The 12579-nt window shown below is 40.3% G+C and overlaps 1 protein-coding gene across 1 annotated transcript in view; it reads right to left on the bottom strand.

The window, feature by feature from the left end:
• The window catches only part of caln2 (calneuron 2), a 30499-nt gene that overhangs the window by 10918 nt on the left and 7002 nt on the right, over positions 1 to 12579 (bottom strand). Inside the window, exons 3-4 of the mRNA XM_030069801.1 lie at positions 5041 to 5184; positions 2317 to 2429 (exon numbers count right to left, since the gene is read on the bottom strand). Of these exons, the coding sequence (XP_029925661.1) occupies positions 2317 to 2429; positions 5041 to 5184 (257 nt within the window). The remainder of the gene's footprint in view (positions 1 to 2316; positions 2430 to 5040; positions 5185 to 12579) is intronic.

Genomic DNA, 12579 nt, shown 5'->3' with positions numbered 1-12579 from the left:
CTCTCGGTTTTTCTGTCCTCTTCCTGTTTTCTGTTGGTCTGTCTGTCTGTCTCTTAGTGGGAGGTGAACGTTTTAAATCACCCCAGAGACACACACTGTCTGCGACCTTCATGAATCAGTCTCTCGTTCCTCTTCCTTCATTTTACCCCCCTCTCCTCCTTTGTGCTTTTCCTTTGTATTCCTGTATCTTTATGTGGGGCATCTCCTCCTCTCCTCTCTCACCCCCCTTATATTGTCCAGTCCTCCTCTCTGAGAGCTCTCATCCCTTTTAGCTTCTCTGGCTAGCTCACTGTACTGCATCTTGCTCCATTTCTTCCATTGCAGATACAATGGGCCACATTTATAAAAAAAAAAGGTGATGGAGGAGGAGACAATGTTTGTGTCAAAAGTAGCTGTTGACACTGACTTTCACTAGGTACCATCAAGTATTTTCTATTGTTTTCCAATGTATGAATGCCATAGATAAAAAAAAAAAAAAAAAATCTCCTTGCTTTTTTTGGTCACATTTGCTGATTATGATTGTACACTGAAATCTAGGATGTAGAATATTTATGTAAATGAAGCCCAGTATGTGTCCGTAACCTGAAACACACACACCTCCTCATTTCAGTGAGTCATCCTCTTAATGTTTCTTCTCTCATTTGACTCAAGGAAAGCACTGAAAAGCTTTTCAAGAGCTGTCACCCTACTCAACCAGCCCTCTTCAGACAGCCCCCACACACCCATTCAAGCTCCGGACTTCTTATTATTACGACTGGTGGTCTGTCTTCCCTCCGAGGCAGAAACTCTCCAGGAGCGGTGAATTTTGAATGATTTTCTGTCCAGAATGCAACGATTTTTCTAAAACAAAGTAAGCTTAAAAGAAACACAGCATGTTCAAAAGCATCTAGATGAGCCTCAGGCTTAATCACCACTGAGCCGAGTTTAGACCTTTGAAGGCGCAGGCTCCAGCCCATACTGAGGCTCTTCCCTGAAATCTTTATTATGGTAATGCCCTCTAAGTCACTAACACACACATGCGCGCACACACACAATCTTGTCTTTCTGTCTCTGTAAGGACATCATATTGACTCCCATTCATTTTTTTTTACAGTGTTTTACAGTCTTTCTCTAATGTTAAGCATAACCAACGCATGCCTGTCCAAACACTTACCCTATACTTAACCCAAATCTAATTCTAAACCTGTTTCGACTGGTATCACACCACTGAATGGGAGTTATATATCGTAATCACCCCTACAAGTGTGGGTTAGTCGGTCCCTACTGCACCTTGTAGTGGGTCAGAAGGCAGTCATCATCTGTCCAACCAATCAAACGTTCATGTGTCATCTAATCCTAATGTCACTAATCCTAACTTCAGGCACTTTCGTTAGCTTTGCTTTCATTAGCTACTTGATTAAGGTTAGGAAAGGGTTTGTCATGAAGGTTAGAGAAAGGTGATGGTTAAGGTTAGGAAGCTTAATGTTAGCAAACATTATAAAAATAAGAAAGGTTCTTACTTTAGTTGGGACTCGATCCCAGGGCTCTGGAGTGAAGGTCTGTGTGTTTTCCCCGTTCACCACCACAACCACCTCCTTCTGTGACCGACTTCTTTGGTCCTTATACCAGGTCACAGTACGTCTGCCCCCTGGATCCCATTTCACGAGTTAAGACAACCCTCCGACCCACTAGAAGGTGCACTGGGGCCCTACTAACCCATACCTGTAGGAGTGATTGTGACTGATAACATCCATTTATGGGTGTGATGACAGTCGAATCAGGTTAACCCTAAACCTTAATCAATACAGAATTTGCCTTTGTAATTGTGAGCTGTGACAACTGCCAGAAACTCCTCACTTCCCAAGAATGTCCCCATTCTGTTGGTTAAAAACTTGTTCTGGTCTTCACTATGTAGCACACACACACACACACACACACACACACACACACACACACACACACACACACACACACACGAAAAAAGAGTGGCTCTCAGATCTCAGCATGTCTCTTTCCTTCAAGGCCCTGAACCAAAAAATGAGCCTCTGTTTTTGTCCTAGAACAGCAGATACAGGTAGGGGGTCTGAGAGTGTGTGTGTGGGTGTGTGTGTGTGTGTGTGTGTGTGTGTGTGTGTGTGGTCTATATATTTGCGCATGTATCAGTGTGTGTGCGCTAGTGCCAGTAACTGCAGAAAGCAGGCGCGTGTTTAAAGATCTAGACAGGATACCTAGTCAGAGCCGAGGCACGACAAGAGGAGGCGTAACTGATGGAAAAGATAAACGATGAGGGAAGGTAAGCGACAGGGAAGATGGATGCAGCCAGCAGCTATCCCTCACCTGCCAGAAGATGTTGTCGATGGTGTTTCCGAGGAATCCTTCCCTGTTGTCAGACGACAGCAGTTTGGGTCCCAGTATCGTCATGAACTCCTCAAAGTCCACCTGGCCGTCACCTGAAGACATGCAGGCAGAGAGGCAGACAGGCGAGCAAGCAGGGACGTACACACACACACACACACACACACACACACACACACAGGCCGAAAGGCAGCGAGACAGATCGGCACAAAAGAAAAATCAGACACCCAGACAGGAAGCCAGATTGGTGCTTAATAATGCATTCTATGCAGGAGTATATTTGTTTGTCAAAACAAAGAAATGTGCCCCAAGACAGATCAACAGATGGATCTGCCCTCATCCATGACAAACACTCATGCATCATCAGCATTAATTCACCTTTCAAATAAGGTGTGTGTGTGTGTGTGTGCTTGTGTGCGTACGTGGCGGTGCTCACGCTCGCCTGTGTGTCTACGAGCGAGTGCATGTGGGCTTGTGTTTGTGTTTGCCTCTGCTCAGTCGAAGCCAAGGAACATTTGGCACATTTAAATTCAAAAGACACAACCAAATGTTTGCATTATATATTCTATTGTTGAACACTGTTGTTAACAAACACGCCGGTCTATTACGAGCGATAGCAATCAATAGTCAGCGTCCCATGGAATTAAAACTCTGAGCATTTTCAGCACAGTGCATCTTGTTCATTTGAAGAAAACAATAATGTTGCTGTGTAGTTTAATTATCCCATATAATGCTACTTCCAATATCCCCACTTCTACTAGGTCTTAGACGTTTGAAGTTATTTTGAATACAAATACGGAAATCTGGATCAAATACATTTTCTCTTTGGGGACTATATATTGTTGGGTTTTTTTTTTTTGTTGGTTTGTTTGTTTGTTTGTTTTTAATTAATCTTCCCTGTCATAGTCTGTCATTTAAGCTGGGATTTAAAACTTGAACATCTCCATGTTTCTCTCTGTAATGGGACAGGATCAATCAAACTCTGCTGCCACTTTCCAACTAATACAATTGTTTTGCTTACAAAATGCTAACAGTGCTGTGCACATTAAGTACGAAGCTGGCTGTTCTTTGATTGGCATTTGACTAAATTTATACCGAAAATCATTTAGCTTGTTGCTGAGTCATAAAAAAGCTCCTTGTAAGCTCCAAGTCCATGTCCTTGGCCATTTTGTCATCCTTTTTTTTAAAGATGACAAAAGACGGGGGAGGACGAGGGAGACGAAGGAATAAGGACAATCCATTCGTTTCTCCAATAGATGAGAAACTTTTTGATGGAGGTGGAAGTCTTGAAAATGCAAAGAAATGAAGACATAACTTTTAAGGCCTATTAGCCTTTGAGTTAGTTGGAGAATTAGTGATAGCGGTGGTGGTAGTGGTATTACTACTATTAGAAACATATTATTATTATAATATTAGTGGTAATAGTAGTATTAAAGACTCCCGGTGCCATTTTCTGTTGAAAATCCAGTGGGAGGTTAAGGGCAAGAACAAGATACCAAAAACCAAAGAATCAGGGTTTCTTAATGAAGGATTTAATGATATGATAATGGAGAAGTTATACGCGTGGTCTAAGTCTTGATAATAATGAATATCCTTGAACTATTTGTGCCAGTGACCTCTTTCAGGAATTTATTAGCGATAATATGGAGATGACAGGCAGAGGACTTAGAGAGAGAGACTGTCTCTTCTTGACCAAAAGACAGTGTGACTCTCAAATGGTCAGACCACTCGTGGAGGCAAGGCGAAAAGCTTTTAGTTCTGACCTTTGATACCTAAAGGAAGCTGTGGAATCAAGAATAGACAGATATAAGGACTGGGCGAAAGTCTGAAGAGCTTGTTTGTGATGCAGGGGGCTGCTGAGGAGTAATTGCAGTCCTTGGTCAATTTACAAGACGGAGTGGAATAAAGAGCCCGGAGCAGACAGGCACTCGCTGTTTCGTCTCCAGGGGGTTTTGTTAGACTTTTGAACCACCATGTCTCTAAAGCCAATACAGGTACAGATTATGGGGCATAATTCTGAGAGGAGCGGGATCAATAAAGTTATATGCTCAAATGTGTTTATTGAATACAGTATTTTTGGCTTCATATGACATTTTTTCTTTTACATGTATCATATTATATATTCACCTTTTTATTCCTATTAATCACCTGCACATATGCAATAAGAATAGCCACATTTTTTGCTTTCTTTGGGAGAATGAGATACAATTTGGCGTTTACTTGACCACATGATTTTCAGGAAGCTCACATACAGTCTTTATGAGTTTTACTCATGGATGAAAATCAAGCCTCTTGCAACCTGAACACATCACATGTAGATCTGTTTGACTCAAGTGTTTAAAAACACAACAACTCCACCCGTATGCAAATATGCATATAGAGACTTTCCACATAAATATTTATGACTAATACATTTTACAAGTATATGCATCCTTCCCTTTTTTATTTCTAGCTGCCACTGTCATATACATATGTTGAGTAGATATGGGTGTCCATATACGGCCATATAAGGAATATAAGTTTAACATATATGGGCTACACATATATCACCATATCCAAAGGCGGTGCATATGTTTATACCATAAATAACAGTATAGATGTGTAATATATGTGGTATCTCTCTGGAATAGGGGCATAAATATTTATATATTCCATTTTTCCCGTCACGTATGCAAGGGAGCATGTGTGTTTCTGTGTGTGCCTCACCATCCATGTCTAGTCTCTGCATGATGATGGCCAGCTCCACTTCGCTGGGCATGTAACCCAGAGAGCGCATGGCCATGCCCAGCTCCTGTTTGGAGATGAAACCATTCCCATCGCGGTCCAAAACACGAAACGCCTCACGGATCTCTGCGGGGCAGCACAAAAACACAGAAAACACAACACAACACTGTTGGTCTTGGTAACACTTTATAATAATGTTGATTAGTGAGTCACTTATATGACATTAGTTAATGATAAACAATTCATGGATAAAACATTAATTCACCTTTGTAATTTATTAGTTAATGATATGTAAACATATTACAAATATATTGTAAGTCATCCATAAATTATTAGTCAACGATGAAATATTCATGAACAAATCATTAGTAAATGATAACTTGATGATTTGAAATATATTGTAAGACTTACTAAAGCTCGTTAGTGAATCACGTATAAGACATTAGTTAATGATAATCAAGAACATCAATAAAACATATAAAACATCAATACACATTTGTAAAGGATTAGTTAATACTATGTTAAAAGCACAAATATGTTGTAAATCATCTACAAATGATTAGTTAATTATGACATATTCATGACCAAATCATTAGTAAATGCCTAATGAATTGTTGCTGTATGTTATTTAAGAGGCCTGTTCTTCATCTGTTATAAATAATGTGTAAATATATTTCTGAATCATTTAAAAGACATTTACAAGTACTTTTGTATTCCCTAAAGTGTAAATAATTGATCATAGCACAGACATTATCACTGACATTAATGTGAACCACAGTGTGGTGTTTGTTGAGCTGATGTATCATGAAGTTATCATTTACTAATGATTTGTCCAAGATATTTTATAGTTAACTAATCATGTATAGATGACTTACAACATATTTGTGATATGTTTACATAGTACTAACTCATCATTTACAATAATAATAATAATGTTTATAATAATGTTTTTTCATTATTTGTTCATCATTACCTAATGTAATATCAATGGTGGTAGATGGTTATTATAATACCTGGTCCACTGACAATAACTGTTTTGTTCCATCATTTATTGAAAACAAATACAAATTATTAGCACCCTAGTATTTCTCAGACAACATTTATTTTTCTTCACTACTAGCATTTACTGAAAGCCAAAATCTGCCAGTAGTTGTCAGTTTTTTGCCTTCATCCCAGCTTGTACTCTGGCATCAATTCTCCAAGTTTGTGCAGAATCTGAGGGTCCACATTATTCCATACCCAAGGAGTGTCTTGTGATGTTACGGTATGTTTTAACTTGCTCCTTTTCAACTGTTCCCAAAGGTGTTCGCTGGGGTTGAGCCTGGTTACTATTGGAGGAAAGCCACGCAAGTCAGCGCTTCATGCACTTCCTTGGAATTCAAAAAGGCCTTGCAGAGCTTTGAAGCATGTTTAGGTTCACTGTCTGCTGGGAAGCGAGTCTTCCTCCCCACACAGCTTTAGTCAGACAGGATACCATGTCTCTGTAGAAAAGAGTGCTACTCACAGAAATTGAATGAGAGTAGAACGGAAATTGAAGTCTTTGCTGTGGTGATTTGACTGGTTCAAAAGAAAATGCCGATTGTTGTTAATTGTTGTGGTGACAACATACATCAGTGGGGCTGTAAAGTCCGTCCTACGTAAAGTCTGTAAAATCATCCCATTATCCCCTTCAGTAGCAAGGCAATAGAGAAAGTGCTCAAAAGACGCCTCTCCGTCATTTGTACTGCTCCACAGCTCATCTGGTCATCACTGCAAAACGTCACCTCAGTGAGTCCACAACTTGTCAGTTCATATATGGAAGTTAGCCGCTACAACAGTAATTTCTTTGCAATGGCAGCCATTCAAATTAAAATGGCTGCTGCTCTGGCTGTCCTGCTATGTTAATTTGAACGGGGATGTCCATTCGACTGTCAGTTTCTTCTCTTTGGCCAAACTGTGACTGATCCTGTGCAAGTCACCAATAGGTGAAACACCCCATACCTGAGTGTCTCAACCACGCTGTACCATAACATTGCTTGATATTGAATTGCCATCCATATAGGTTTTTTGAATCGTTGTATTAACCTCTGACCAAATTCTTTTTCCTAGGATAGCAATGTTTTATACATCGTCATTTTGGCTTATTGGTTAAGGTTAGGGTTAGGCACAAGTTGGATATGGCTCAGATTAGAGAAAGGCTGTAGAGAATGAATGTAAGTCAATTAGTTCATACCGTCGCCGTCTCTGACTACATGTGTAAAATTAAATGTTTGATTACTCTGGAAACAAGGCTTTACTCCAGCCTGCAGCAGTGAAATTGTTTGGCCCACACTAAACATTTAGACTTGTTTTGATGTCCAAGAAGTGATTTGGAAACTGCTGCTCTCTCATTGAGCCTGCAGTTTGCCAATCATCTTTATTAACTGGAGTAGGAAGTTCTTTATTTGGTTGGCTTTAATCCTGGAAGCAGATGCTGTTTTGTCTCGTAAAGAGGCTAGATTGACATGCTGGTCTACAAACGGTGTGGTCACTTTAAGCCTTTCTCCTCTCACTTTGGATCAAAGTAACTTGGTTTGTGAAAATCTCTGCAAAGTGCTTTGTAGAGTGCTGTGCCCTATGAAACCTTGAATTTAGCTGTAATTTGATGTATATTTTTCCACACTCATGGGCACATTTTGGCCACAAACTGTGTCACTGAGCTCTTTTGCCATTGTTATGAATGACTGAAAACTGTTTTTCAACGGAGGTCCTGTTTCAAAGTTAAAGCAAGGGCAGTAGGGACAAAAATGCATAAAGGACCATGTTAACTTAGCCAATAACTGATAAATAATTGTCAAAAGGCAAAACTGATATATATTGAATATTTGTAGCATACAGTAACAATAAACAACATACAGTGCAAATAAAATATAGAGGTTGATAGGGGTGGATACAGGTGCACCTCTTCGCCAGGGACTGCAATATACCTTAACTTGGACAATTTGATTTCAGAAAAACAGGAAAAAGCAGTACATCAGAAATGACTAAAAATGCCTTTTGGATACAAAACAAATTGGTGCATGAGATGTAAAGCACTCTTTATCCTTATTTCTGATGTGCTGCTTTTTCCTCTTTTTTTTTTTTTTATTTTAATTTCATACAAACATTTCTCAAAATGCAAATGTTTTAATTTGCATCTGTTGTAAATAGAGTATTCTTGAGTAACAAGTATCAGCTGTGCAAAACATGTTTTATTGCTTTTTGATAAATAATGTAAGTCAGCAGTTCTTGGCAGCGGAGTCAGATTTTTGGATCCTGTTTGCTCCCACAGTCTTTTGTCCTGACATTCATTAAATGTTGGACATGAAATAAACTTGTAAGATGGGATGGGGATGTAACGGATGAATGCACTGCAGCGGGACTGTAGCAATTACAAAATGGAGACTATAATCCACTGTAGTACTGTAATAAACCTACACATACCGTTCAATAATGTAATTAGGTCAAAGAGGATTCAGGAGGAGGGGAGAAGTGCAACTAAGGTCAAGGTGAATGATCTTAGACCTTCATCATCAAATCACATCCAGAGGACCTCAAAAATCATGCTTAAAAACATCGATAGCATGGCACTCTGAGTTAAACACACTGCAATGTAGCTAAGATTATACATATTTCAGATATGTTGCTCAAACTTATATTGGCACAAGAAAAACAAAACAAAATGTCCAACCCAATTAAGTTTTGGTGCTGAGCTCTGCTTATTTTTCCAGAAATGATGACGAATGTGCCCAGTAAGTAAACTGTCTTGCTTCCTTCCCGTCTCTGATTAGCTGTTGAGGAAATGAGACTAATGTTTCAGCCGACTCTTCACACAATTAAGTGTTACAGTTAAGTTTGGACATCCATCATGACATCAATCAAATTACAGCCTGTAAACAAGATTAAACTGTATTGTGGGTAATTTGGTATCTTTCATCATTATGTTTACTCTCCCACTCTGTACCTGTGTTATTACATGTGGTTTGTTTGGCTTGTTGGCGTTGCCCTGTGGGTTGCTGGGTAGCCTGCGACATGCCTGGCAGCGACGGTGCGAGATGTGAATGTGACTCAGCTCTCTGTTTTATTTGTTCATTATTTTTCCCCCTCCATGTTTTTTTTTTTTGTTCCAGTTTTACTTTTTGAAAATGACACCTCACAATATCTGTTAATCTAAACAATTACAGTCATTAAGAACCTTTAATGTGATTAATTGACTGCATCAGGTAGCTTCTATGTCCTGTTTAGTGTGTGTGTGTGAGACAGAGAGGGGTGTGTGTGTGTGCACAGAAGGGGGATAGCCTGAACACAAAAGCAGCAGGAGGAATCATAGCCTCTATTTTTCAGACTCTGTGGTTGTCCCCTGTGAGATGTGTAAAGTTATTGGACACTTTCCTTTTTATTTTTTTGTCACAGCTTTGCTTTGTGATGTTGTCTTAAATTTTACCTGTAGATTTGTTTTATTTGATTTGCTTTTTATGTCAGATACTGTCTGCTTGACATTATGTGTTTTTGATCTCTGTGTGTTTTTCCTCTCATTTCCGTTATCATTTTGTTACTGGCATTGTTTGCATTGTTATATTAAACCTGTTGTCACCATATAGATTGTGAATAACGTGTGACCCGTAAAACAGAACCCAATGCCTTACACAGCGATTAATTAATTCTGTTTTGGATTGCATTTCCTATAAATTTTGGAGAATGTGGGTTTTTCATTTTTCATATTTTCATGTTTTGGACCCCCAAGTTATCATTAAACTGTCACCCTTGTGTTAAGTATTCAGTCTTCACACAAATAGATTCCAAGTGGTGAGATTCAAACAAAATCTTGAAATAATTGCTCGTGCTTAATTGAATTGTAACAATTCCTAGTGAATTAAATTATAATGATATTAAACTATTTCTCATTTTGCTGAGGACTCCCAGGAAGCCCCTCAAGGACAGCCGGCGGTCCCCGGACCCCACTTTGAAAACCATCTAAACTAATTCATTAGATTGTATTAATGATTAAACATTTTAAGCAGGTCAGCCGCCTAATTAGCAGATGATACTAAAAGGAACCGATGTTAATGTTGAAAGGAAGTTCCTGATAATGGGCTTGACAGGAAGTGTTACAGCACTCCCTGTCTCTGTGTCTCTCTCTCTTTCACTCTCCCTATCTCTTTGTCTCTCTCTCTTTCTCTCTCTCTCTCTCTCTCTCTCTCCCTCTCTTGGATCTTTATGTATACTTATTGTATTTCACGAACCTCGGGGGTCTTTTCCCAATCCTTCCACACAGAACAATCAGATGCATCACCTCGAGCCTTTCTGACAGATTCCTCTCACATAAAAGGCTTCCTGCTTGTCTGAAATTGTAAGTAACCGCACACACCGCACACGGCATCTGTTCACGCAGCAGAATTAGTCAAACCTCCGTGGACCCTCTTACAAAATACCTGGTCAATCTGCCACTAATTACCTGTCAGTCATTTGACACTATCTGGGAAGAGGTGGAGTGGAGGAGGGACGGGCGAGGGGGAGGGGGGATTGTTGTCGAATTTATTGACTTGATAAAGACGGCAACAGAGGGTACACGTTGAAAATCTTTATCCAACCGCTTTTCACAGGAGGCTGATCCACACTGTCTTGTGCATCTCTTTAGTGCAGGAGAGAGAGAGAGAGCTATTTGAGCTGGCTCTGCATTTAGGCACATTTTGCAGCGAAGAAACAGAATCCAGTCAGGAGGAGGGATAGTGAGCTGCAGAATTCAGATCACGCTTTTTTTTTTCCGCCCAAGTCTAATTCTTTTCCAAAGTTTAACAATGAATTTTGCATGGAGTTCACCCCTCACTCCCCCAACCCCCCACTGCTCAGTCTTCATGTCATTAATATTCTCGTCTTGACATGGTGCTCCCTCCTCTGTGTCTGTGTAATAAGCCTGTCTCAGATCTGTCTCCTACGCCTGTCTTTGCTCTGTCAGTTCAGTGAGAGCCGAGGTTCAGTCGCAACCCCCATCTAAGCCTGTAAATATCCCCTTCGGCTGATAACTAGACTAGAGCGCCGCACCAGTTCCTCTCTCTCTCCCCGTCTCTCTCTCTCTCTCACCAAACAAAGTGAGAATCAGAGGAGAGGGATTGGGAATGCAAGCGAGAGCGCAGCTTCCCCTCTTTCCAAAAACAAAGTGAGATTTATTTTGTATGCAGCTCAGCATTGAGCAGTACGTTCTCAATAGGGTTCCAATGAGCGAGTCCTGATGTATTACTGTGTGATGCCTGCTGCCTGCCGTATCAGTGTGCAGAAGCACGTGTTTGTGTGTGTGTATGTGTGTGTGTGTGTGTGTGTGTGTGTGCGTGCGTGTCTTTGCAGGCCTGCGTGTTCGTGTATCACGAATCCCACCACCGCCAGGGGTGAACATGTTTCTCACTGTGATTGATGAAGCTGCTAAAAAATCAAGAGAAAAGGACACCAGTTTTTCAACGCGGGCTGATTAACTGGCTTTCTATCTGCGCTAACAGATGATCCAAGAAGAACCTCCAGTTTTCTCTGAAGTGGGATTAGGAGTTCTCTCAATGCTGGCAGTAAATAAAAATGTCCATATCAAACAATCCCATTGGTTGCTATGGATCTGCAGCTGACAGGGCCAAGATAATGCCTCATCATAATGTCTAGGGCCTTCCCGTTCAAATTCAATTCATGTAATAGCTGTTCGTTCAAACCACTTTACCCTTCTCGCCGCCCTTGACCGGCCAAACAAAACACAGGGGCCAACCAGACTATTGATGGATGTTTCTGGTGGTCAAATATTTTACTTCCTGAGCCAGTTCTTTGCTAAAGCGAGTCTTTTAGTGAACTGGGTTGAGTCCAGTTGTCCATCAGGGACATTGGATTAAAAGATTTAGGGGTAAGTACTTCATACTAAAGCTCATTCAAGCAAATAACAATAGCGCCCATCTATAAACACAAGCAAGCAGAGCCTCAGTCTGAAAAATGCACACATGCACACATGCTCTATTTTCTGAACAGTGACAGGATTAGGGGCTCCTTTCCAAAAAGGGCAACCCATGTTAAAACTCTGTGCACTCATGACACTGTAAAGGCCTTTGGAGTTGAAGGAAAATACGTCCTATGATGGCCTATTTTGCTATCTTGACAGCAGTCGTCATAATATCTGTTTGTAGCAGAGTAAATTTGTTTCACTCATTTTATTGAAAATTGTTTTATAATCACTTGAAATTATTGCATTAATACAAAATTGGTTCCGTCCTCATTGCTCCAAGAGGTTTTTGGGCTCACTTGTTGTTGACTCTTAAGTGCTCCAGTGAGACAGAAGTGGCCTAGCTCAGGGGTTCTCAACCTTTTCCACCCCAAGGCCCACCTATTCGTCATTATAACATGTCAGGGCCCAGAACAAAACAAAACAAAAAAATATTCTCCCAAACTCTTTTGGCAAATCTTTTTTTTTTTTTTATGCTAATGAAGCGAGCCTGCAAGCTGCTTTAGGCAGCTGACTGGAGTCGCTTCACCATCCCATGATCTGCACTTGGACAA

Source organism: Myripristis murdjan, chromosome 14 (assembly GCF_902150065.1).
Source record: "Myripristis murdjan chromosome 14, fMyrMur1.1, whole genome shotgun sequence".
Lineage (NCBI taxonomy): Eukaryota > Metazoa > Chordata > Actinopteri > Holocentriformes > Holocentridae > Myripristis > Myripristis murdjan.
Note: the sequence above shows the minus strand (reverse complement) of the source record. Positions and strands in the feature narration are given on the sequence as shown.